Genomic DNA, 27671 nt, shown 5'->3' on the forward strand with positions numbered 1-27671 from the left:
TCTTCGTGCTCCAAACTCCAAGAGGGGAGAAATAACTTCACACCACTCCCGCACGCTAATTAGACTGTTCTTTCCGCATCTTATTACGTATTGCCGCCATATGATAAGGCCTCGCTTTTTAGGCTCACATGATTGAGGAAGAAATTAGATCGCAACCCGTCACTGCTGTCGCACTATCCCCTTTCCTAATTACACAGAAATCGCCAGATAGCTCGATAACAATCGTGAGCCAAAGCCATAGCCATGGACGATGACCATCCAGTGTTTCCTCAAAAAAGCGCAACCGTGGGGAGAAACATAAGCTAGCTAGACATCAGAGGGTCGAGTTGCGCGCACCAGGCTGAAATGACCTTTTCGATATGATATGATTGACTAAGAAAGGACCGATGATTCACTAACGACACCAACGAATTGGGAAAGTGGAAAGGCGATTTTCTGACAGGAACGCTGTAGCCCCATGAAAGGGTGGTTGTCTGTAACTTGATGGGATTATTAATTATTTTTTTATCATTTTATCCCATTCACACGCAGGAATCAATCTCTGCTTCCCAAAGCACGTTGCGCTTTCTTCTTTGCCTTCCGAAGATCTCCCCTTTCTTTTCGGCTATAAAAGGAAGCCTCGAGTTCTGCGGGCCCTTGCTCCTGTCCCTTGAAAGATCTCCTCTGCAGTTGGGGATTCCCTCAGCTTCCGTCGCCCAGTTCGAAGGTAAAAGTCCCTACTTCCGAGCTCATCGACCGCTGAATGTTTCGATGCGTATGCATGTCGGAGATGTTGACGTGGCCCGTTCGAGATGTCGTCCTCCGAGTGTTCTTTCTGGGTGTTATTCAAAACCCCTCCTTTATTTGCGGAACGTTGGGTTCTGCTTCTAACCCATGGTGGGCTTCGCTTCGGTGGTTCTTGCAGTTCTTATGAGAGAACTAAACCATGGCTGGTCGTGTGTTGACCCGAAGTTGCAGCACTCGCGAGCGTTTTGATGAGACCCTCTCTTCTCACCCCGACGATTTTCGCGCCTTCCTCTCAAGGTAAAAGCAAGAAAGAAAACAGATATATTCAAGGGATCTTGAAATACAACATCTTGATAGGTGGTTCACGTAAGGTTCGGTGAAGTCAGCTTAAAAAATGTTTTGATCCTTTTGTTTTCATGTCGAAGGTTTGAAGCCAAGGGCAAAGGCATCTTGCAGCGCCGCCAAATCCTTGCTGAACTTGACACGATCCCTGAGGAGAGGAGAGCAAAGCTTCTTGATGGGGCTTTCGGTGAAGTCCTCAGATCGACGCAGGTGTTACGAGCTTCTTCACGTCGATGTTTTTCTGTTTTGTACGCTCTTGAAATCTGCTCATGTATTGCTATAATGGTTAATTTTGCTTTTCTTAAGCCTTTTTTTTGGTTCAAATTCTGAAAGGAACCTTTTTTGTTTTTTTGGGCCGTAAATTTTGGGGTTTAGGAAGTAATTGTTTCGCCTCCATGGGTTGCTCTTGCTGCTCGTCCAAGCCAAGGTGTGTGGGAACACATCCGTGTGAACGTCCGTGCGCTTGTTCTTGAGCAATTACAGGTTGGCGAGTATCTATACTGCAAAGAAGAGATTGCTGATGGAAGGTCAGGATCTTCATTGTCTCATTGTTTCTCTTCCTTTTTTTTTCCGTTTCTCGGTGATCTCAAGAACTACAGGGTCATGTTTCTTTATGCTGTTCTTGTTTCAATTGTTTCGGCATGTTAACGGGAGTTATTTGTCTTGTGTTGCAGCTTGAACTCTAAACCATTCACTGCCACGTTTCAGCGCCCGACTCGTTCAACGTCTATTGGGAATGGTGTTGAGTTTATCTGTCGCCATCTCTCCGGTAAGCTCTTCAATGACAAGGATAGCTGGTACCCACTGCTTAAATTCCTTCAAGACCACAGCTACAAGGGGAAGGTACATATAACTTCCGATTGAACACATTCATTCAAAGTCTTGAAAATGAGGCATGAGTTACGAATTCAGATTTCTTTCACCTCATGTCACAATATGGTGAACACTGAGAACTCAATGCCGATTAAGATTTACAGAATGTGCTGCAGATTGAGAAAAACATTCACGATCTGTTTATGGCTTATATGAACATTGGGCTATTCTGCAGAACATGATGGTGAATGCGAGAATCCAGAATATGTTCTCCCTCCAATCTGTCTTGATGCAGGCGGAAAAGTATCTGAACCTGCTCCAACCTGAGACTCCATTTTCCGAGTTCGAGCACATGTTGCAGGAGATTGGGCTGGAGCAGGGGTGGGGTGACACAGCTGAGCGGGTCCTCGACATGATTCAGCTCCTGTTGGATCTCCTTATGGTCCCCAACCCGGGCGCTCTGGAGAAGTTCTTGGGAAGGATTCCGATGGTCTTTGATGTTGTCACTGTGTCTCCCCATGGATACTTTGCTCAGGACAATGTCCTAGGTCATCCAGATACCGGTGGCCAGGTACTCGTTTTAATTTGAGTTGGCATCTCTTAAGCAGGATAATATACGTGTCATATGGTCTTGCATTTAGCTTAATCATTTTACAATAATTCTGTCTATTTATAGGTTGTTTACATCCTGGATCAAGTTCGAGCCCTTGAGACTGAAATGCTTCGCCGCCTTAAGCAACAAGGACTGGATATTACTCCTCGGATCCTCATTGTAAGTTTCACAAGTTAATCGTTGGGACTTTATGCGGTGATTAGATGAATTACCCTACTTTAAATGCTTAGTGTGGGGTGTGTTTTCATAGATCACTAGGCTTCTCCCGGATGCAGCTGGAACCACCTGTGGCCAGCGCCTCGAGAAAGTTTTCGGGACTGAGCACTCCCACATTCTTCGCATCCCCTTCAGGAATGAGAATGGAATAGTACGTGAGTGGATTTCCCGGTTTGAGGTGTGGCCCTATTTGGAAAGATTCACCGAGGTACTGACAGACTCAATTACATACTTCGGGTCATTTTGCCTGTTGAAGTCATTTAGTTTCTAGTTGAGACTAATGGTTTTTGTTTGGTAACTCTTATCAGGATGTTGCGAAAGAACTCAATGGAGAGTTGCAGCGCAAGCCTGATCTGATCATTGGAAACTACAGTGATGGAAACATCGTTGCTTCCTTGCTAGCCAGAAAATTAGATGTTACACAAGTTTGTTCTCTTTTACATAATCTTCACTAGGAGCCACTGATGCTGAAATACTTGAAGCCTGATATAATCTGATCTTTTGCTTCTTTGTACAGTGCACAATAGCACATGCCCTTGAGAAGAGAAAATACCCAGAGTCTGACATATACTGGAAGAATTTTGACAAGAAGTACCACTTCTCTTGCCAGTTCACCGCGGATCTCATCGCCATGAACCACACTGACTTCATCATCGCCAGCACCTCCCAAGAAATTGTTGGAAGGTGATTCAACTCAACTATTCATCTTGGAATTCTATTGTCTCAACACATTCTATCGCGTGAAAATTCCTCAAGAGTAGTAATATTTCCTTATTTCTTAACTCTTTCTTTCAGCAAGGATACTGTGGGGCAGTATGAGAGTTACATGAACTTCGCTCTTCCTGGACTCTATCAAGTTGTCCACGGAATCGATGTCTTTGACCCGAAGTTCAACATTGTTTCTCCGGGTTCCGACATGAGCATCTATTTCCCCCACACCAACCAGAACCGACGGTTGAAATCCTTCCATCCTGATATCAAAGAACTTCTCTTCAGCAATGTCGAGAATGAGGAACACTTGTGAGTGTTGTTTTGATCCTTCCTTCGTACGCAACTTAAATCATGTCTTGGCGTTTGTTATGGTGTTCTTGGGAATTGAAGTTGTCTATTGCTAATTAACATTATCTCTAATTTTAAGCAGATGTGTGTTGAAAGATAAGAACAAGCCGATTATTTTCACCATGGCGAGGCTGGACTGTGTCAAGAACTTGACAGGGCTTGTCGAGTGGTATGGCAAGAACTCCAAGTTGAGGGAACTGGCCAACTTGGTCGTGGTTGGGGGCAACAGGAGGAAGGATTCCACGGACTTGAAAGAGCAGGCCGAGGTGAAGAAAATGTGTGAACTTATCAAGAAGTACGAGCTGAATGGCCAGTTCAGGTGGATTTCCTTCCAGACGGACCGGGTGAGGAATGGAGAGCTCTACCGCTGCATCTGTGACACAAAGGGAGTCTTTGTTCAACCGGCTATCTATGAAGCTTTCGGGATGACTGTGGTCGAGGCCATGGCTTGTGGATTGCCGACCTTTGCCACTTGCAATGGTGGGCCGGCTGAGATCATTGTGCATGGTGAATCGGGCTTCCACATTGATCCTTACCGTGGTGACCGGGCAGCCGAGCTTCTTGTGGAGTTTTTTGAGGAGTGCAAGACTGATCAGAGCCACTGGGACAAAATCTCGGAGGGCGCCGTGCAGAGAATTGAAGATAAGTAAGCATATAATAAAAACAAGGGTTTTCAGATTTACATGATGTTCATAGTTTTCGGGAACACGATTTCTCTAATGTGATTTACTCTTTTTGGGCTTCTGATAAAAGGTATACATGGCAAAGTTACTCCGAGAGACTGTTGAACCTGGCTGTTGTGTATGGCTTCGGGAAGCATGCATATGAGTTTGATCAGCTCGAGAGCCGACGCTGCCTCGAAATGTTCTATGCCTTCAAGTATCTCCCACGGGTAAGTTCCTGCTCGAATCTAATCCGACTCCGCGTCCTTCATTCGCTTGGAGCACGAGCACAAATGAAAATGAAGGGATTCTTCTCGAGTGGGGGCGTCGAAAAGTCTTATCTCTATTTAACCTTTGCCTGCATGCTTCACGAAGATGTATGTTATCGCAGGAACTAAAATCTAATCTTATCACTATTTCAGCAGTTCTTGGCGTACGAACCGTGTTTCTCGCAATTAACTCGTGCTGTCTTCTTGCAGACTCAGTTTGATTCCCCCAGCTGCTGTGTAAACCAAGGGGAGAGCAGTCACCGGAAGAGGAAGCATACATTTTTGGAAAGTTTCGAGGCGTAATTCCCCTAATTTATTTCTTTTTATTTGCATAATCTGTTCTCTAAACCTACGGTCTGTATCTTGAATTCTACTCGTACTTGGGCAGCAGATGGGGGTTGGACCTAATACCAAACACGAAATTCCTAACATAAACGCAACCCAACTAAAAGAAGTGGAAAAGTTTCCACATGCTTGCATGATTGTATCCCCGAGTCAGCTTCCCTTATTTACGTACACACCGACACAGAGAGATGGAGAGAGAGGGAGGAGTTATTTTTTGATATTAGGAGGAGAATTCTCATGGCGTACCTTCACCTTTCTTGAACTCGCCCTCAGCGTTCAGAACATGGCAGCGCTGTCTTCACCGTCAGACTGTCCCATGCCGGCGACATGCCTCAGAGTCGCCGGTGCTGAATTTCAGCGCTTAAACCGCAAGCCCACCCCCCCCGCTAAAACCTTTGCCCAGAGATGGATCGGAGGCGGTCGCGTGGTTCGTCGGACGAGGGAGATCAGAGCTAGTCGAGAGTCGGGCGTGAGCGAAGGTTTTAGAGAGAGAGAGAGAGGGGGGTTTGGGCGTGGGGTTGCAAAGATGGAGAGCAGAGCGCGTGAGAGACAAAAATTTTCTGGCAGGTGGGCCGATTTGCCACGTGTCGATATCTGGATGGTTCAATGGTACGTGGAATGAACCCTAATGAGGTGGTGGAATCTCTATGATATTTTCTCGGTGGGTATGTGGCTCTCCGCGGAAGCGCAAGCGGCCAAAGTTTCCGGTAGATAAGCCTGAAAAGACAAGTAAAAGAGGACAAAAAGTCAAGACACGAGAAGATAATCTCCCGGGATGTGTTTTTGATGCGAAAGAGATATGCGCGAGACCCTCCTCCCTCTCTTCTTTCCCCCACTTGACCCACTGAGCTAGTTAAATCCTTTCTGATAATGCATTGCCAATTGAAGAATCTCAAGCACTTGAAGTAAAAGAGAAGGATGTAATTGCTTTATGAGTAAAGGCTTGTCAAGTTTCAACTTGGTTAATGACCCGAAACAGCAAGTATATTCCTCACGTTTCGCCAAATTTGCATCGGCTTACTCTGGCTGACACGGGGTCCACGTCACATTTGCAGTCCAACCCCAATCACTGGATTGGTGTAATCAGAGCTCTAATCTTCCATCTTCGCCCCCAACCCATGAGACAGTTTGGTAAGAACAAAGAGTGTGAGGGTTGATCTATTGGTTTGTCTTTCCTACAACCAATTCTGTCTACTCTTTTCTTGGATACAAAATGAAAGAGTGAATCGTAACCGGTGACTATTAGAATAAGCAGAACATATTAAAGAAGCTTGATATATGCTATAAATCAACCATTTTATCTCTCAAAATTATGGTTATCAACTAAGTAATAATTGTTGAATTGCTTGTTAGATTTGTGGTTGAACGTTGATTGGACAAGGCTAGGCTCATAAATAAATGTTTTATGTTTTCAATTGGAAAAACTAATAGTGAGCATGGTGTCAGGGTAGAACCTGAAATCTGATAATGTTAGGTAGCTTTTAGGTTCTATAGATTCTAGGTTCCAAGATATGTTAGGTAGCTTTTAGGTTCCATAAAATGAGGAATCTGTTTCGACCGATAGGTCTCAGATTCTTAGTTGGAGGAACCTAGAATCTAGAACCTAGAACCTAGAACTTAGAACCTATAACTTGTAACCCAACCTAGAATAAGTTTTAATATTTTTCTTGGTCCATATTTTTGTGTGATCTTGTAATATTTTATGTCATTTGATAGTGAATGTATAATCTAGAAGCACTAGTCCGAATTTTCATTTTATGATTGAGACTTTTATTTTATTAATGTTCTTTTTTTTTTGTATCCAAATATAAGCTATAATCATGAAAAAAAAAGAGGGAAAAAATAAATAAATAAAAATGAAGTAGAAGAACCTAGATGTGGAACTTGTGACAAGATGGATTCCAAGTTCTACGATACGTAGGGTAGGTTCCAAGTTTCAAGTGAAATATGTACAGAACTTGGAAACGCTCACCCCTAGAAAAAACTGTATTGGAATTTCGAGCAAAAATTAGAAGTAAATTAGCAAAATTGAAGAGTTTATAACCAAATTGACATCTATATAATAAGTTTATGATTGATAAGGTAATTTCCCCTTAATAAGAAGCAACCAAATTTATATGCATATATTAAACTTCATGTCTCTCGAATTAATTATAATGGGGGACAGGTACACATAGGGTTGCCCATCAATTTCATAGCCCTCTAATTGTTAGGAGAAGGTTCGGCAAAAGATCCTTCACGAACAAGCTCATGCACAATCAAAAATTTCTTTAACATTATCATAACATTAAGATTAACAACTACGATTGTGACTGCTTTCGAAGAAGTAAAAGAATTTACTTCAATAGTGATCGAGATATTCGTACATTTCCCGACTAAGCTCAAAGCTCAAAGGAGACTTTGTGGTTAGAAAGAGCTCTATTGTTGATGGACAAGGAAAACTTGATGATTGTATGTAGATTTTTTTGGTGCATCGAATTTATGTGAGCTTAATGTATCTAGGTCTTTAGTTCATGTGAATAGTATGTGGGACTTATCCATATCAAAGGCCCAAATGCATTGGGCTTGCATGTAATGGGATCGGTTGAGGGAGCTCATGCGGCTCCTTCAATTCAATGATGTGCTTTTTGCTTACTAGAATTGGGTTTGACCCAAACATTATGCTGCGTGCCGATGACCATCGTGACGCAGCTTTCTTGCTTTGAAAGATATTAGACGCGTGTTCCAAGGAATCAGCATTTAGAAGTCTTTGACCTTATCTTGTTCTTGGTTGACTAAAATGGTTGGCTGCACATTACTTATTCAGATGATGAACCACTTGTTCTTTTTTTTTTTTTTTTTTTTTGAGTAAGACCGATGATCCATCTCATGTATTATGGAATGGTAGTCTTGTTGCTTTTTTGTATACTTTTCAGAAGGAAAATTTTCAAATAAGGGTTTGAAATACTCACATTTTATTAAATAAATGCTTGAAATAGAGATTATCTCAAATAATGGATTGAAATAACTAAATTATCTTAAATAAGGACCTGAAGTGATCAAATCGTCTTAAATAAAGATTTTGACTAGCTGGTGACTATTCCAACTATCGGAGAATGAATATTTTAGTTAAAAAATTTATGAGTGTATTTTTAATTTTTTAAAATTTTTTCCTTTTTATTTTTTTTTCTCTTCTTCCCTCCGCCAATCATGGTGGAGGTCACCTGACTCAGGCGAGAGCCACCCTTACTAATGTTGGGCGAGGGTCTGCCTCACTAGCGTCAAGTGAGGGCGACCTTCGCCTGGTGTGGCAAGGACAAGGGTTGCCTGTGACATCCTGATTTTTCAAATATGATTTCAATTAAATAAATCGGGCCTTTCGTTGATGTGTCTATAGTGTTATTCTCTGAGCCGATCACTCATGAGATAAGCTGACTATCTGGGAAGCAAGTAGGGAATTTAAATGCAATTGCACTTGAGAATTCGACCAAGAATCGACTCGCTCGACCGTGTTGATCCGCAAGGTCATTACGGCACCGTCGAGATCGATCGAAATCGAGATAGGTTGATTCGACTGAGATATGTGATCAAATTGTAGGTGATTCCACTTGATTGAAAAATTCTCATCGATCGGCACTAAATTGATTTTACTGTCGTTTTGGTACCCTGTCCTCGTTATGAAACCTCGAGATTTTCACGACAACCGAGAGTTCTTGTGTGTCGAAGATGTACTTTGTGACTCGAGATAAATCGATCACAGGTCAATTGCACCAAAAATTCTAAAAGTTACCCAAGAGATGGTCACGCTAAAAGCGCACAATGGGATTGAAAATAACCGCGAATTTAAACCCGATTTTAGAAATTGAAAGTTTTGTGGTGTCACGAGCTATTTTAGGAACGTTGACTCACTCTCCGAGAAATTTTCGAGAGATTTCGGGATTTTACGGAAAATCGATACGGACGTTGCGGAAAATTGGAAAAAAAAAAGATAGCGAGATAAATCGATGGAAATTGGGACTTCCAAGCGAGCGCCCGAGTGTCGTGGATTTATAAAAATTGTTCGGATTTTTCTTCGACAAAATTGAACTGAGTGGAGGGAATCGGAGAAGAAATTGAAGCAGTTGAGTCTTAAAAATGTGAAATTCGGATTTAAGCTTGGGGCTGCATTTTTGGCATTTAAATTGGATTCTTTTTATGGATTTAAAGCGAAAGTAATAGGGACAATGTGATAAGCTTGAAGTAAGGGGGACCGAGCTTTAATTGGTTTAAGATATTTTGTGTACTTTTGGGCTATTTCTCCTTATCTTCTCGAGCGTCCGCTTCTCCAATACCCCTCCTGTTATTCTTTTCTTTCATTTTGGTGATGCTCGACTGCCCTCTGAAGCCGCTCCACCATTTCACTCCATCATTTCTTCTCCATCTTAATCCACTCACGCCGGTCAACAATCAAGTCTTCCTCAACTCTTTGTTGACCGAAGCCCCTCGCGTGAAGCCATCTGTGCAGCGGCCGTTTGTGTGTCCATCTCCAAGCGTGGTCTTCTCCAATAGTTCGAGGACACCCCCCACGAAGAAGCAAAGCCCACGAAGCCACCGAAGCAGGCCATCCCCTTCGGTCATCACGCCTGCAGCCGTGGTTCTCAGTCCACGTCCCCCACCGCCAGCTCCTTCTACCGCTCGGTCATCCGATTGCCTTCAAAGCTCGTGGATTTCGGCTTGCACGAAGACCAGCAAATCCGTGGCCGCGTCTCCCCCAGCTCGAGTTCAGCAGCCAACGCCAGCAGCTGCTTCGTCCGTTTCTCCTCTTGCGCGTGCGTCTCAGCTCAGCAATCCACTCGGCCACTCAGCCGAAGAAGCCCAGCCCGTCGAAGCTGCTGCTTCTCTTTCTTTGTTGCTCCTTGGATTCAGCCCACGCAAGTTTTTAGAAGCCCGCTCAGTTCAGCCCATCTGCAGAGAAATTTCAGTCCAGTCTTTGAAGCCCATGGATCCAGCGAATTCTTCAGCCCAGTGATTTTAAGCCCATTGCCAGCAGATTTTGAAGCCCAAGCTCAGGCCCAAGTTCAGTTGGTTTTAGCAGCTCATTTTGGGCCCAAGAAGAAGGCCCAAGCCAGCGACCAGCAGCCTGCAGAAGCATAAGACCTAAACTCAGCCTTGCTGAGTTGTGTTGGGCTAAGTTTAGGCCCGGCCCAAGTTTGCCGACACCGCCGAAAATTAAGATTTTGGCCACCGTCGAGTCGTCGTTGCGGTGAACCGGTTTCCGCAATAAACCGGTGAGTTTATACTCTAAACTTCTGCTTAGTAGGTTAATGACGTTTAAGGGGTGTTAGATTTATTTTATTAGGAATTAGGCGGTTAGTTAGATTAAATTAGAAATTGAATTATTTAATTAAGCATGTTAGGTGGTTAGCATGGTTTAGCTAAGGCCTAAATAAATTGTACTATTTATCTAGAAGGGTTCGGAAATTTTTCCGAGTCCGGTATTGGTTATTAATTTAATGATTCTGGCCTAAGTTAGTATTTTTATAATTTAAATTGATTTATTTAATTAATTCCAGTAATTATTTAATTATTAATTATTTTTCCGGAAATTAGACCGGGATAGTCGGTGACCGGAATTTTGTATCGATTGCAATGGTGTGGTTAATTTCTACAATTGAGTGTTAAATTATGAAAATTGAGTGCTGATTGGATTTTGGTATTTAATTCCAAAAATTGGGAATTTCCAATATTTATTCAGAAAATCCTGTGTGTCGGGTTTGACACCGAAAATGATTTTTAGTATTATATGAAATAGTCGGATTTCAAAAGGAGGAATATCAATTTTCTAGATCAAGTTGACCGTGTACCTACACACGAGTAGAAGAAAAAGGCCAGGCTCACCATTTTAATTGAAGCATTTGAGTGCAATGCACGGTGTCCTGAGCCATATTTGAGTGATCATGTGATGGTTATGAGAAATCGTCCCGGGCTATTGAGCTGGACATTATCCTTATTTGGGATACCCCAGACAACGGGAAGCCGGTTGCGGTTGATTCTGGACTCTATGCTCCTTCTGAAAGCCGTCGATAAAGAGACGTGCCGTGCTCAATGGGTGAGACGATGCCTGGCAATGCCCGGAAGACCGCCGAACCGAGAGTAGGCCGTGCTATATGCCGAGATCAAATCTAGGAACGCATGATTAATTGAGTGTGGCGTTTCAGTTATTGGAGCTTATTTGTTGCTTATGCTCTCATGTTGTTTGTGAGATAAATTGTACTGACCTGCAGGATGGATCTAAGACAAGGTAAGTCTCCTTGATTGGGTGCTTGTGTGATTAGGACACTTATTGGCGTATTTCTCTCCTAATTGGGGTTTAGAGCTTAGACTCGCTGAGATGATATCTCACCTCGTTGTGGAACAACATTTTCAGGGTCGTCGAGTGGAGGACCTGGAGCTGAGAGGAGGTGATTGGAAGCATAGGTCAGTTAGGACCGCTTCTTTTTGGAAGGCCAGTCTTTTGTAGTCTTTTGGCCATAGACCTGTGTACATGACTCAGTGTATATATAAAAGCATGTTTGTTTGTGAATCTATTATCCTGCTTTTCTATCCCGAGATAATTACTGTCAGGGGATTTCTTTTCGCTTCCGCATGTGCAATAAAATGGAAAGGGTCGGCGACTCGTCCTGGGAAGTCGCAAATTATTATCGACCAGATAGGGATGGGCACGTGCTCGAGGTCCGAGGCGTGACATTGCCCTTGCCGACATCAGGTAGGACCGCCCTTGCCTAGGTGAATGAGAAATGCCTGTTCCTTACCAGATTCGATGAGGGGCAACCCTTGATAGCCTCGAGCGAGGATTGCCTTTGCTCAGGCTAGCGAGGGTAAAGGCAGCTCTCGCCTGGCCTAACCTGCTTAGCATAGGCAAGGTGACCCTCGCTCGACACCAACAAGGGCAGCGCTCACCTAACGCCGCCAAGGGCAAGGGCTGTCCTTGCCTTACGCCGACGAGGGTGAGGGCAGCCCTCGCTTGAGGCCGGCGACCTTTGCCATGGCCAACAAAGGGAAGAAGAGAAAAGCAAAAAAAAAAAAAAAAAAGTAAATAAATTTAATCAATTAAAAGATTAAAATGCTTTTGGGCCAACAAGATTAAACCATTTTTTGATATTGATATAGCCATTATAGACCATTGTTTGAGACAATTTGACCATTTTAGAGTCTTACTTGAAACAATTTCCACTTTAGGTTCTTATTTGAAAAAATGATAGCACTTCAAGCATTTATTTGGAATTTTTCCTTAGCAGAATAATATCAATTTAGTTCTAGATGTTTATAGTTTAATCTTACTAAACAAAGCATAAAAATATGTTTAGGTCATGTCTAGTTTTTCGAGATCGCTATGTCGTATTCAGAATTATTTTTGGAGATTGTTGTAATGTCTTTTAATTTCGAGTGGTGAAAAATATCTGTCATTCTCACTTATGACTTGAGCGAAAAAGAAAGGTTCAAATCCAACAATGTAATAATAAGTAGATGCCTAGGTTCAAGGGTTGATAAAAATTTTGTTTTAAATCATAAAAAAATTACACAAATGGTTATTGAACTTAATCCAATGTGCAATATTGTTTTTGAACTTTTAATTTATTCAATGTAATTTTCAAAATTTAGCCGAATGTGCAATATCGTCCCTAAATTTTTAATGTTTTTATTGTAACTCTTGAAATTTTTGTACATATTGAATTTAATCCTAGGATTACATAAAAATGCTCATTATTGTCCTTTCTTTAATTCAAACAAATGAAATTTGTTGATTTGGCTTTCAATATGGTATATTTGAACGGTGAAAAGAAAATAAAAGCTACACATGGATTATCCACGTAAGATATTCAAATAAAAGAAACACATGTTTACTATTTAGCGCCCCATAAAGTCATTGGATGATGTGGATTATTATATCCCAATTTGAGTTGAATGTCTTACGAGGATAATTCGCTTGTAAACTTTTTTTTAACCCAATTTTCAAACTTATCAAGTTAACAATCAAATCAACATATTTTGTTAACTTCAATTAATGGAAAGATAATATTAGATATTTTCTTTTATATATTACAGGATTAAATTGAACACATAATATAAGTTCATGGATTGCATTAAATAAATTAGAAGTTCGGAATGATATTGCACATCGAGTAAAAGTTCATGAATTATTCGTGTAAATATCTCTTTCATTTCTTGAAGTTCTTCTTCTTATTATTTTTATTTCCTCCGTCTTTTTATAATTACTTTCACCTTTTCTTTTTTTATTTTCGTCTACCAACAGACCTACGTGCTCAACAACATTTACAATTTGATGTTTTGTCACATGTGTATTTTTCACCAACAGTCAAATATAACTTTGTTCCCATCTACTTCGATAAGGCAATTCCTTGAAAAACCATAAACTTTAGGTCTATTCTCAAATCTATCTCGAAATTTTTTTATCTCAGAAAAAAACTCCAAACTTTAGGTCTAGTCTCGAACATTTCTTTTGTCTCAGGAAAAAATCCAATCTCAAATCTGCCTTGAACTATTCTTTTATCTCAAGAAAAATCACAAACTTTAGGTTCAACTCCAAATCTACCCACTCGAATAGAAAATCATCACTTTTACTCTAGTTGTAAATTTGTCCCCATTAGCCCTCTATCCAAAAGTTGCGTCAACCAAGAGGCAAAGAGCTATTAGAAGAGGAAGCGATCGAGCTTGGAAGTTTTCAACACATTATTTTCCTTGATTTATTTTTTATTTGCACCATATGTTCGCTGACCCTACGATCTGTATTTCGAGTTCTATTCAGTACTTTATATTTATTTATTTATTTATTTATTTATTTGCATCATCTGTTCTCTAACCCTAGGATCTTACTCAGTACTTTATATTTTTTGTTACTTGCATCATCTGTTCTCTGGATCTACCATTTGTATTTAAGTTGTACTCGGTACTTTATTGATTTATTTATTGGCATCATATGTTCTCTGAACCTACAATTTATATTTTGAGTTTAGAATGTGCGACATATATATTCGGGGGGATAATAAAGCCAATCAGGAGGGAGTTCATATTTCCCGCTTGGCTTTGACCACACAATCGGCTAGCTCGTTGGCTTCCCTTGAAAAAAAATTCAGACTTACGAGTACTTGGGTAGTGGATGGGGTCGGACCTAGTGCCAAACACGAAATTCCTCACATAAATTTACTCAATTAAAAGGAGTAAGATTTTCCACATAAAATTTGCCCAAGCCCACTTAATTGTTTTGTGCTTGGAGGCCAACCAAGCCCAGGCGAGCTCATTAGGAGGCCGGCTCTATCCGGGCTGATTCGGCTTATTTGGATTCAAGTGGCTCCCCCGGATACAATCAACCTGGGCAGAGTCATTCTATGTAGGACTGGTGCTGGGTTCGGATCACCCCGGACCTCCGGATCCCAAATTCACGGGGGACGAATGATCGATCTTTAGGTGGTCCCAAATGGGATAACAGCGAAGAGATCCAAGTTTAGCTTCCCTTCTATACCAGCTAGATAAAATGGTTGCTTAGGGCCTGTTTGGCACGTTGCCAAAATCTTGGTCCGATTTTTGTTCCTGGACCGGTTTGGGACGAGAATCGCGTTTGATAAAATTTTTGTTCATCGCGAACAAATTTGTTCCGGGAACGATTTTGGACAAGATTTGAGAATAAAAAAAAAATTTGATTCTACGTCCAAGAATCAGAAAAAGAATCAAAACGGTAAAACCCTTGTTCTTCTCTTTCATCATCTCGGTTGCCATCCGCCATCGCCCGCCGCCGTCCGCCACCGCCCCCGCCGCCGCCCGGGTCGCCGGTCGCCGGTCCGCCGTCGGTCGCCCAGGCCCGGCGAGTCGCGGAGGCTCGCCGTGCCGGGCGAGGTCCAAAACTCGCCGGAGGCAAGCCTCGCCGGTGGCCGGGCGAGCCTCGCCCGGCCGGGCGGGCGAGGCTCGGCCTTGCCGATCGGGCGAGGTCGAGCCTCGCCCGTGCCGATGAGGCTCACTGCCACCCGGCGGCCGCCTCGTCGGCTGCCCGGCGAGCTCGGCGACGAAGGCCGACCTCGCCAGAGGCCGGCGACGCTCCGGTGAGCGTCGCCGGCCAAATGAAGAAGAAGAAGAAGAATAGGAAAAAAGGGAAAAAAAAAAAGAAAGGAAAAAGTAAAAAGTAAAGAAATTATTTAAAATTTATTTAAAAATCAAAAGAAATTAATTTGGAATTAATCAATTAATATGAGTACAAACGCAATTATTCCAATAAAAATTTTGAACAGGTTATCAAACGCGCTTTTTTCTCGGAATCGGTTAAGGATGAATAAAAAATAATCATTTTCGAATCAGCCTCCCCTGAACGTAATCGTTGCTAAACGCGCCCTTAGTGTTAAATGTATAATTGCTTAGAGAGGGAGGGAGGGATAGATTTATAATGGCAGCGAAGCTTAGGCGAAGAATTTTCGTGGCAAAGCTTCACTGTTCTTGAACTTGCGCTCGTTGTTCGGAACATGTTGGCTCTGTCTTCTCTGTTGGCTTTTTCTGTGCTGGCGACATGCTTTAGAGTCATAATTTTTGCGGTGAAGAGAAGCCCCGCTTTTGAACTTCAGCACTTAAACTTTTGATCAAGCTCTCTCTCTCTCTCTCTCTCTCTCTCTCTCTCTCTCTCTCTCTCTCTCTCAAGCCCTGAATGTTCATCTTCTTCTTTACAAATCTTCAATCAATGGCTGCGAGCACGAGCGATAGCGTGAAGCTCATTGAGGATAAGCTTCCAACTAAATGCCAAGCCGAGGTCGAGGAATTCAAGTGGATATGTGTTCCGCACTCTGACGGAAACCGACAACGACATCGATGGGGGCTTGTTTTCAATCCAGACTCTGTAAGAGTAAAATCTCGGGACCGCAAAAGATTTCTCCTTCAATGTTGCCCACACCACAAGAAGGAATGAAAAGGAACGTGAAGGCTGATGAGGGGAAAATCAACGGACGAGACCTAAAGGAGAACCCAACCATGTCGAGTCTGAAAGTCCCAGGCCCAAGGAGCGAAGGAGAACTTTACATTCAAGGAATCTCTACCTTTCTCTTCTCGCTCCCGCCTTTGATGCGAGCCTTGGAGTTGGTCCAATCTCTTCAGGCCTTAGCAGGAGCAGGCTCGAACGGATAACGCGAAAAGTCACGATGAACAATATCACCAGAAAGCAAGACGTGAAATGGCTACACGGAGGAGAATGAAGATGAGGCTGTACAAGAAAAGCCTTATCTGGAAATGGACTTCTAGAGCAAAAACTTGGAAAAGGCCTTGATTTCAGAAGTCAGCAGTTGGTTCTCAAATGGGATTAAAAATGACGAGAGCCACGTTCAGCTTCCTCTCCAGACCAGCTAGATACAATGGTGGCTTTTAGTGTTAATGTAAAATTTTGTCTCCGAATCAAGTGATTATGCAACAGACACTGACAGAGAGAGAGAGGGAGAGAGTTATTCGAATACTTCCAGGAGACATGACTGATCAACGAGACATAAAAAACATAAAGAAAACATAGAGATAGAGAGAGAGAGAGAGAGAGAGAGAGAGAGAGTTAATTTAAGAGTTCAAGGAGACGTGACCGACCAACAAAACATAAAGAAACGAATATTCCTGGGATATGATCCCAAGTAACCATCACGAGCACATGAAACCTGCCGTGTTCAGGAATCTGAACTACTTCCATTTGAAAACAAGAAACTCTCTGCTTAAAATATAGGTTACCTATCAGTCAGGCAGTACTAACCAACCCAAATATGCGTACAGGGATCACCTTTCAGAAAGGCACATGGAACAGCTTGTCCGTTTTCTACCTTTTCGTGCCGACCCATTTAGCAGAGAGAGAGAGATAGAGAGCTAAGCAATAGAAACATGGTACACGACAAAAAATGACATGCCTTGCACTGATTAAATGCCCCATGATAGTGCGTGGAGGTGTAACTGGAAAAGAAATCCGACCATATGGAAAATGCTTCAATCTCATATACAAGGTGTCAGTTGATTTCATTGTTCTTTGCGATTGTGGTCAATTTGACATTTAGAAAGAGGTCACATGCAAGTACCAGAGAACATTCAGATGGATATGATCTGTTATGAACTCCTACCATTGAACTTGGTCAACACACCCTTAAAAGCTAAACTAAAGAGTTCCTACAGTTCCTCGTTTTGAAGACAATTTGTTCAAGAGGTAAAACAAGATGTCTGCGTACGAGAGACCTTGCTCGGCACCAGAGTCAGTCCTAGAATCTGGCCAATCTACCGACAGCGCCTTCATTACTCTTCAGTAGTTTCTGAATTTTCAGCTGCATAACCAACAAGGAACCACAAGTTCAGTAAATCCAGCAATAAAGAAGCACTGGAAGACGCAGCAAGGCCACTTCTAGAAAACATAAGCAAGTGCTATAAGCAAGTGCTGCAGAAAAAGGATGATCGTGAGTCGTTTCATTAGGTGCAGGAGGAATAGATGCAAAGCCATCAGGTCGTTCTTGTTCCACTAAAGCTAGCTCCATTGGGCAGAACCAAACTCTTGGATAGCTACTTTTGAATTAAAAAGTTTAGCATGCCCTGTGGCAATGTGGGTCTACTATTACATATAATCAGGATCATCCAGTCATAGATTGTTCATTACTCTCAAACATTGGAAAGCGAGTTCAGCAAGTGAAATTGTGACAAGCAAATTACCGGAGCTTTCATCAGGGTCAGGTTCTGCATTTTGATGATTCTCCATGCACTTCAGTAGAAACTTGAAGGTCTTGATTTCGCATGGGATTGTGAGCCCGCTGCTGTGATCAAACCCGAATTCCTCCCAGACTTTTTCCAGCAACACCTGGAACAGCGGATGACTAAGATAGCTAGTAGGAATGATGAATCTCCGAAGCTCCTGTCCGACGTAAACTGCCAAATACCCTTTCGGAACATCTGCTGGTGGTTCGGGGCTAGGGCAGCTCTCTTCATCCGAGTCACAACACTGCAAATTCGCTATCCTCTTATTAACCAAAGGCGAAATGTTCTCGTGGCCTTCTTCAGGATCGGGGTTGTCTGCCTTTGAGCTCAGCGTGAGAGACTGCCACTTTTGGAGGAGTTCCTTAAGTCTGACAATCTGCCTGATTCCAGTCAACTTGCCGCCACCATTATCATCCATTATAGAACCTCTAAAGCAGCAGCAAAAGAAAAATCTCGGAATGAATGCAGAGTGTCCACCTCCAGATCAGTAATCTCATAGCATCTTCTCTCACTGCACAATCATTTAAAACATAAGTGAAAATTTAGTTTTCTGAAAGGAAATCATTCATAATCTTCCATCACGATCAATGCCATCTTCTTATATTTATAGACACACACACACACTAATGCTGATGCGCATGGTACATGTATGCGTGATTACGAATGAGTTACATATGAAGAAAAGATTATATTTTCAAAGAAATAGAGCGATTATTTGATGGAATGAATGTGCAGTGGATGATCATTATAAGTATTCCAGTGTTTGATCAACACTATTTTCTGCATGTAAGATTGCGCAATGGTAGACCAAAATAGGGTCTCCAAAAATTGACATAATACCTAAGTTTTAGCTTGACCAAATTCCACTAATGCTATTTCATATTTGGTCCACAACATTAGCAGGATATTTCATTAACCAAAGATTTACGTACTTAAGGTGGGGTTCTTCGTAAGAGAAAAGCATCTTAAGCAAAGAAAAGAGACAAACATGTATTTCTATCCATTAAATTTTTGTTTTTCAATATCTGACCAACCCATGATCTTGTTCGCATTTGATAATGTGAGATATTGAACTTATGCCATAAAACTGATCTACACTATTATTTCACGATCGGACTTATTAGATATGTGTTCCAAATTGAATAAAGATCTAGTTATTTAAGTTTACAAGATCAAGCCAATCATGTTTTAGGAATTTATAAAAATTCACATTGGATCAAAGTAAAAATTTAAACTGACCCCGTGATTCGTTTTATTCGTCGCATTACTAATGAGCGATATCAATACAACATTTCAATCTTGCAACTTAGCCCTAACCCGGTGGGGAGCACAAAAGATTTGTTCGAACCTTGGCCATCGACGAAGCCGACGCGACCAAGAACGAGAGGACAGCCGCTTTTCGTGGCAATTCTTCATTTAAGGACTGCCGGCCACTGATCGTCCGCCACGTCAGCTTTGTGTTGTTCTGGGAACAGCAGCTGCTCCAAAACAAAAAGCAGCCCACGTCAGCTCGGCTCGTGGAGACCGAGACCGGCCCACGTAGCACGGATCACGAGACCGGATCCTTTCGGCTTATGGCGCCCCCCCGCGCCCCCTCTCTCTCGCTAGGCCCATGTCACTCTGCGGAAATTAGTCATTGTATCATCCGAAGTTTTGGATTTTCTTGCCAATAAATCAGACATGCCCCCTCGTGGGAGAGCAGTGTCATGTACTATGTTCCCTCAGGTGATGATGATCTAATCTTCATGAATCCTAAATTTCATAATTTGTAAATTAATCAATCATGTGATAGTTGTTAATATAAGGCAACAGAGAATTTTCGGCTCATTGCTATGTGTATTTATGCAAAGTTGCAATCGCTAGAATCTCAATGATTTTAAGAAGTGATTGAAATAATAGTCGATGGCCAATTCAACTACCAAATTTGCCTTGAAATGTCAAGCACTTTGGGGGAAGACAAATGGCTGAAAACATCAAGAAATTTGCATGAGAGTTTATTGAATCATGACGGGGGCTTGCATTCTTGATGCTGTGCTTCCTTGATACCGAAATTAAAATATAGACTCCTTAATGGAGATGTTTGAAGTCCGTAGAAAAAGTAAAAAACTTGGAAAGTATGGTTGGAAAGCGTTTTCAAAACAAAGACGAACATTATTGCTGGGAAACTTATCTAATCTAATTCAATTCAAGTTCAAACTTTAGATCAAATCTAATCTAAATCGATATATTATAAATGATCTTCCTATCTATAGAATCTGATGTCTTATTTGCTTGTAAATGATGTTTGTGTGTCATTTGTCTTGTGTATTGTCTGTGCCTTTAGTCCTTGTTTTCTTATGAACCATTTCTTTTCTATGATTTGCAACTGTTTTGACTCCTTAATCTCGGTTATCCCTTGATCAATGGTTTTTCCATAGTCAATCTTTAACTTCCGTACATACTTCAAGTCAATCGCTTAAGTAGGTAAAAATACTAAGGACATCATGAAGACAATGTAGAGTCAAATCTCTCTTTAATGGCAGTCCAAGCTTAGGCGAAGAATTTTCATGCCGTAGCTTCACCTACGCTCAGTGTTTGGAACATGTCAACCGTGTCTTCCCGTCGACTCTCTCATGCCGGCGCTTCATCTCGCAAGGAAGAGAAGCCCCAAGCGTCTAAATTACACAAGTCCTCGCTTCACCCAAGCCATATATTTCTCTAATCTTTTCATAATCTCGATAAGGCGAAATTGAAGGAGTTGGTCTTTTTGAATCATTGGAGGAAGCTCATCGAGTAAGAAATGAAGGTTTTAGCTTAGGCTGATTTAACCGATTATGCTTCAGCAATCTTATGGAAATCTGAGTTAGGATTCTCTTTTCTCTTATGCTGTTGATTTATTGTTTTTTTTTTTTTCCAATTTAAGATGGTATGGTGTGTCTCCGCTCTTTTTTTCCTTCTAAGTTAATTGAGAAAGAGGTTTAATTTAGATTGCAGGCTATTGAAGAAATGTATGATAGGAGGGTTGGTTTCCTATGTTGAAGTTCTTCTTTAGGACAAGATCATTGAAAATTAATTATTGTTGTTAATCTTCTGAAAAGATCTTTTGGATGGTTCCCAACGAACCTTGTAATGATAATTGAAGAACAATATATCTGTCATACATCGTGTTAGAATGTTCATATTATGCTAAAGAAAGAGCAAGAAGAATTAGATGAATCTCTAGACTATGGACAAGATTGAAAATAAAATGAATGTGAGTGTGAATGAAATCATATTGAAAGCCATAAAAAGCTAGAAGCATAAATACAGAAAAGTAAAGTGGAGCTCCCAGGGGAGTTCACCGCAAGTCGGACATGCGGTGCTTCTAAGGAGCAACACAAGTTCCCCATTTAATTTCATAATTTTTATTAAATGGAGTTTCTCCTATACACTAATTATGAAAATAAAATATTAAAGTAAAATCCGACATTTTGAAAGAATGTTATCCGACATTTTTGAAAGAAGGTTCTTCCTATGACCTATATAAAGTGATGCTTTTTAATTTTGATCATGACAATATATATGGACTGTTTCACTTATAAATTTGGACCTTTCATTTTATCTTACTTCATTTATTATTTTGTAGATGATATTAAGTCCACAGTCATATTAATTTTTTTAGTTTGTTGAGTAAAATATGTTAAACCAATAAAATTACATACTACTTAATTTTCTTGCGAGCTTTGACATATATTTCTGAGAGTGCTAGTATGAACAAAATAAAGGAGTTAGGGAAGAGAATAAGAACACAGAAATTATAGTGGTTCGGCTTAATCCAAGCCTACGTCCACTCTCCCACGATAACAGCCTTCTTGGCTGGATTCCACTATGCAATCAATCAAGAGATTACAATTCCGAGTGCAAACACTTAGTAGATCACACTATCTCACTAAGTCACTCTCTTGGTATTTCTCTCACGATTACAAACGTTTAAGCTCTCAAGAGACAAGTATATGATCTAAAGTCGCTTAGACTTTGGAATTATAAATTCTACGCTCCGTCTCTTACTTGCTCATCGGTCCATGATCTCCTTAAATACTCCTCCACTTCCAAACTACCGTTGGACAGCATCCCGGAGAATCGTCTTCCAATATACCCATTGGACAGCTCGTATCTTAGAAGATTTGGTAGCCGTTGAGTGACAAAGGTAAAATCCCAAATTGATTCCGATCGCCCATACAAACGAAATCTTGGTTTCCATAAGTAAAGCTTCTTCGTATAGAAAGATCTTGTCTTCAATCAAATCAATCTTGATGTGGAATCCAAACCGGATCACTAGCCGTTGTATGATTGGGCTTGAGTTACGATTCATCGAATCTGGATGTAAAGTCCGAGTCTTGAGACTTTACGATATGAGTCTTGAGACTTTACAATCTGGGTCTTGAGACTTTACAATCTGAGTCAGACTTTACAATCCGAGTCTCAGTACCCGGTTCGGCTTCAAAGATAGAGTCTCGTCTTCGACTTTGAGTCTTGAGTCGACGGTCTTGGACTTTGAGTCTCGAGTCCGGGCAGTCTTCAGACTTTGATAATATCCTCTACATGTTCTATTATCTGCATGGTCTATTACTCAACCATCAAACATGTTAGTAGCCTTTGATTTATTTTGTCATCTTCAAAACATCATAAGGGATTTCCCTAACAATCTCCCCTTTTTGATGATGACAAAACAATCTCTGAATATGCAGATTTAAAAATTTAAATCAAAGGATATCGAAAGATAGCAAATAGATTGAGCATAATAATATATAGAAAATAATCTCAGCTCAATATTATGCCATAGATAATATAATATTAACCAATCAGCACATATGCATATTCACATCTTCTCCCCTTTTTGTCATAATCAAAAAGCGATAATGATGGATTCACGTAGAGAATGATAACAAATATCTTGCATGAATCACAATTTTCAAAATCAGCTTTTATCGAATATTAAAGATATGCAATATAGCTCACTTCGATTATATCAGCAAATATCCAATAAAAATCACGGATGCATCATAAAATTCACGTACCATTTTTGTCATAAAATGTTAATATCAATATGAGATTTTGTTAATGACAAAAGGTAATAAGAGATGCACTAACCGGATTTTGTAGAATAAATTCTGACACAATTACCTTTTAAGATCACGATCAATCAAAAAGATTTTTCCATAATTGATCAAAGCTCCCCCTCAATTTGTTGCCTTTTGAGGTGATCACGATTCTTTTCCTTTTCTTTTGGATTCGATTTCTCCCCTTGATTTCCTCATTAGATTCTCGAGTGCCGGTTCAATCGACTCGATTCCAGTCTCTGTCAGTTAGACTCGGATTAAATGTGCCATCAAGCATAGATTTCTTTGCTCATCATCTTCTTTCATGATTCTTTTTTGTTCTTTTCTGGCCATTCTGCTTGTATTTTCTTCCATCGAAATATGGTGGCCTTGTGTTGCTTTGCCCTTCCATAAGACCTGGTGCCAACATACTAGCCATAAAGAATCTTTAGCTCAAAAGTAAAAACACTTTTATAAACCGAGCACTTGGCTCGATACCAATTGAGAGTGCTAGTATGAACAAAATAAAGGAGTTAGGGAAGAGAATAAGAACACAGAAATTATAGTGGTTCGGCTTAATCCAAGCCTACGTCCACTCTCCCACGATAACAGCCTTCTTGGGTGGATTCCACTATGCAATCAATCAAGAGATTACAATTCCGAGTGCAAACACTTAGTAGATCACACTATCTCACTAAGTCACTCTCTTGGTATTTCTCTCACGATTACAAACGTTTAAGCTCTCAAGAGACAAGTATATGATCTAAAGTCGCTTAGACTTTGGAATTATAAATTCTACGCTCCGTCTCTTACTTGCTCATCGGTCCATGATCTCCTTAAATACTCCTCCACTTCCAAACTACCGTTGGACAGCATCCCGGAGAATCGTCTTCCAATATACCCATTGGACAACTTTCTTAGAAAGATTTGGTAGCCGTTGAGTGACAAAGGTAAAATCCCAAATTGATTCCGATCGCCCATACAAACGAAATCTTGGTTTCCATAAGTAAAGCTTCTTCGTATAGAAAGATCTTGTCTTCAATCAAATCAATCTTGATGTGGAATCCAAACCAGATCACTAGCCGTTGTATGATTGGGCTTGAGTTACGATTCATCGAATGCTGGATGTAAAGTCGAGTCTTGAGACTTTACGATATGAGTCTTGAGACTTTACAATCTGGGTCTTGAGACTTTACAATCGAGTCTGCGTAGACTTTACAATCCGAGTCCTGTACCCGGTTCAGCTTGAAGATAGAGTCTGTCTTGAGACTTTGAGTCTTGAGTCGACGGTCTTCGGACTTTGAGTCTCGAGTCTGCGCCTTCGGACTTTGATAATATCCTCTACATGTTCTATTATCTGCATGGTCTATTACTCAACCATCAAACATGTTAGTAGCCTTTGATTTATTTTGTCATCTTCAAAACATCATAAGGGATTTCCCTAACAATTTCAACACTCCTAGATATGCATCCAAGCTTTTTTAATTGTATAATAAATTTATATGAGCTTATTGTCGTTGATATATTTGATAAATTGTTTACATAGCAAAAATCTGTAAAAGACAAAAACTATCAAAATGAAAAGAAAGGGCAAAGAAAATCAAATGAAAGTGAAGAAAAAGAGAGAGCGAAAGGGAGTTGTCGAAAGAAAAAAGAGGGGAGGGGATAGTTCTCGGAGGACTTTTATACAAGAACTTTACTTTCATTATAGCAAAGATAATCCTAAAGGAAAAGAAAAACCTGACTGACTGAGAATCCCTAATCTGTGCACAAGAATGATGAAAAGAGCGTGAATGAGAATGCAAACTCGAATGAAATCGAATGGAAAACATCAAAGAATAGAGCAAATCACTAGAAGATGTGAACGATGATGAGGGAAAATCTGGGCAACAGGCCCAAAGGAGAACCCAACCCATTTCTAGGAAAGCAGGCTCTTTCGAGTCCGAGAATCCCCCCCTCTCTTCTCGTCCCCTGCCTTTGTAACAAGGCTTGTTGTTGGTCCAATCTTTACAGGCCTTAGCAGGAGCGGGCTCGCCAGGTGCGCATGCGAACTCCAGCCAGAGTAAAATCAAATCGAAAGTTGCGAAAGACAGATTGCTAGAAAGCTGAGGGATGATCGCTCATTGATTTGAGGATAGCAAATCTGCAGTGTTGTGACCCGGATGAAGAGAGCTGCCCTTCCCCTGAACCATCAAAATGCAGAGTAAAAGTAACGTTACCGAAGAAATCGAACCGTGTTCCTGCTGATCAGGAAACGAGACACAACCAAATCCTCTGGAAAGCCCGGTTCTTTGATCCCACGTGACCCTTGCATCGCTCTGCAAAAAGTCAAGTAACTTCAACATGCATACAATACAACGTTCTTTCAATCATATATCACGTTAGGGGATATCTTCTTATTCCAAATCACCAAAAAATTGCAACATATAAGACCATACCAAGGAGCAAAGCAGGGAGCCTTTGAACAACTTGCACAGTCAAAAAGTAAACGATGATGCATCCATAATCTTAGTAATAATGACTCAAATGGTCTATGAACTTTAGCCAACTATATAATATAGTTATTGAACCTTTTAATTTATTTAATGTGATTTATAAACTTTTGGTACATATTTAAATTAGTCTATAAATTATACGTTGTCCTTCAACTAATTCACATTCATTGACAATAGTAAATATTTTCACATAATATATATTAAAAATTTAAATATTATATTTGATAAATTAAAAGTTTAGGAACTACATTATATATTAAGTTAAATTTTAGAAATTATATTGAGTAAATTAAAAATTCAGAAATTATATAAAGACTAATTTTGTTATTTTCCGATCACCGTATAAATATATTAAAGTGCCCTCCATTGAAACAGGAACCTTATCATGCGCACACCAGAAACATTCTCTGCGTCTACGGGGACCTATGCTATGGGCATACCTAAAACAGAACGTGTCCGCTCTCTGACCCCTAGCGTATGCACAGTCGACTTTGATTGGCTGTCCAAACCTGCAAACGAATCATCAACATACAAAGGTCTAAAGAGAGGAAATAGACTAGGGCTTATTTCATTTTGGTCTTTAAAAACCTCAAATTGAGAGCCACAATGGCAAGGGCGGCAGATCTTCAATCAAATTAGGGTAAAAACCATATGATGACCTCAAAAGTACAGCAACTAAACCAAAAATCATTAGAAGGAGCCACTAACGACATATCACACTGTGAAAAGCTCCATAAATGAATACAAACACGAACTAAGCATTGGCAATAAGCCATGCTACATATCCCAGATAATTTTCCACCAAATCATCTAGGTACAACCAGTGTAGGTGGAAAGCGCATGTATGGTGCAAGGACCTTAAAATGTCTATGACAAGAGCCGAAGAAAAAGCACATGCCTGAAAAAGCAAGGTGCTAGTAAGCAAAACTTTTAAACTTTTATTATTAAAATATGGAGAAGACAAAATTGTTTCAAGCACTGACAAAACCAAAAGACCCCTTGTTTCAAAGAGAGGAGGACGGGTTATTCACATTTCATTTGATGGTCGAGGCAAATTGAAAGCTAAAAATTCAAAGACGACATTGAATATTGAGCTAAATAATTAATGTAAATATCTCTTTTAATTTATGAATTCCTCTTTTTATTTCCTCCCTCTTCTTTTTAATTACTTTCTAATTTTCTTTCTTTATTTTTAGCATCAGCAGGACTACTTGTTCACCAATATATATAACTAATATTTAGTGCATGCGTAGTTAGTAAGGTTTAAAAAATGTGGCCAATCTAGAGAAGATAGATAATTCCAAGGATTTGACTTTTATATGCTCTCTCTCTTGAGATTTTCCAAAATTCCTTTAATGGTGGAAGTTGGGTTTTGCTTCTAAAACAAGGTGTGTTTCATAACCTAAAATCTTTGTTTCTGCGAATAGATCTTGTACCTGGACCTGCCAAAGAAAAAAATCTGTACATATGATGCGTTTGGCAGGGTTCTGGATGAATGATTTTGCATCTAAACAAAGTTGGTCAACTCAAGGTGCTTTTGAAAAAAGCACATAATATTGGATAATTGTCTTCTCGTATATTTTCGTAAAGCAGCTTTATAATGAAGTAAAATTCAAAAAAAAAAGGAAAACAAGAGAAAGTAAGGGTTACTAGATCCGACCAGCGTTGATCAGAGGCCGGCGAACACCGTGACAGAAGAATTGGAACTCTGCAAGTGTCAACAGTGGCTGCCTCAAAATTAGGTGAGAAAAGTTATGCCTAGACGAAAGTTGAAGACCCGTGGTTTATGAGTAATGATAATTCAAATACTAAAAATTTACACAGCTCTAGTATCAAAACACAATGACGTGATACGGAACGGAAAGAAAAATGTCTTATCGTTTCTCCAGATAGCTTATGCGCGTCCATGCCGCGTTGCTACATGTTCAAATTATGCGTGAGTTGGTAAACTGTCCTCTTATCTCCTGCTTGTTATTCAATGAATCGATTCCGATTGGTGCTAATTAATCACGTATAAAACCGGATCGTCTTGACCACGTGAAATTGCGTCGGAGATTTAAGGACCGGAGTCTCACCAAATAACTAAAACCACAGTTCACCACGGCCCATGGTTTTGCCATCAGCTGCTCTGCGCCGTCGGATCTCCTGCACCTTAGCACCTGAATTATTTTCAGTTTGATTTAATTTAATCCATAGTAGATGAGCTTTTGGACACCCCACCAGAATTAGTAGATTAGGACCTGTCGTGGCGGACATCATCAAAAGTGGGGTACCGGCTTCGTGCATGGAAAACCAATTCGCCTACAAAGATTCGTAGGAGCATGACATTGTACAACTCCTCACTTCCAGGACAA

At 40.6% G+C, this 27671-nt stretch overlaps 2 protein-coding genes across 2 annotated transcripts; one reads left to right on the top strand and one right to left on the bottom strand.

The window, feature by feature from the left end:
• Window positions 1–925: 925 nt before the first annotated feature.
• Window positions 926–4419, top strand: LOC104440060 (sucrose synthase). The gene is made up of 11 exons (XM_039310067.1): window positions 926–1023; window positions 1152–1278; window positions 1444–1610; window positions 1743–1911; window positions 2117–2452; window positions 2558–2653; window positions 2745–2918; window positions 3019–3135; window positions 3228–3394; window positions 3506–3730; window positions 3852–4419. The coding sequence occupies exons 1-11, from the start codon at window positions 926–928 to the stop codon at window positions 4417–4419; spliced, it is 2244 nt and encodes a 747-aa protein (XP_039166001.1).
• A 12577-nt stretch (window positions 4420–16996) lies between these two features.
• LOC104437967 (auxin-responsive protein SAUR50) lies at window positions 16997–18276 on the bottom strand. Its single transcript, XM_010051029.3, has 2 exons — window positions 17724–18276; window positions 16997–17344 (listed from the first exon to the last, which is right to left on the bottom strand). The coding sequence occupies exons 1-2, from the start codon at window positions 18181–18183 to the stop codon at window positions 17316–17318; spliced, it is 489 nt and encodes a 162-aa protein (XP_010049331.2). The 5' UTR covers window positions 18184–18276; the 3' UTR covers window positions 16997–17315.
• Between the last annotated feature and the right edge of the window lie 9395 nt (window positions 18277–27671).

The sequence above is a fragment of the Eucalyptus grandis genome, chromosome 3 (assembly GCF_016545825.1).
Source record: "Eucalyptus grandis isolate ANBG69807.140 chromosome 3, ASM1654582v1, whole genome shotgun sequence".
Classification (NCBI taxonomy): Eukaryota; Viridiplantae; Streptophyta; class Magnoliopsida; order Myrtales; family Myrtaceae; genus Eucalyptus; species Eucalyptus grandis.

What these genes read in the sequence shown, in the direction of transcription:
- LOC104440060 (XM_039310067.1), top strand. Translation starts at nt 926, where the DNA reads ATGGCTGGTCGTGTGTTGACCCGAAGTTGCAGCACTCGCGAGCGTTTT. An exon ending in ACCACAGCTACAAGGGGAAG is followed by an intron (nt 1,912 to 2,116) that starts GTACATATAACT and finishes GCTATTCTGCAG; the next exon opens with AACATGATGGTGAATGCGAG. An exon ending in TCCCAAGAAATTGTTGGAAG is followed by an intron (nt 3,395 to 3,505) that starts GTGATTCAACTC and finishes TCTTTCTTTCAG; the next exon opens with CAAGGATACTGTGGGGCAGT.
- LOC104437967 (XM_010051029.3), bottom strand. Translation starts at nt 18,183, where the DNA reads ATGGATGATAATGGTGGCGGCAAGTTGACTGGAATCAGGCAGATTGTC. An exon ending in TGACCCTGATGAAAGCTCCG is followed by an intron (nt 17,345 to 17,723) that starts GTAATTTGCTTG and finishes TTGGTTATGCAG; the next exon opens with CTGAAAATTCAGAAACTACT.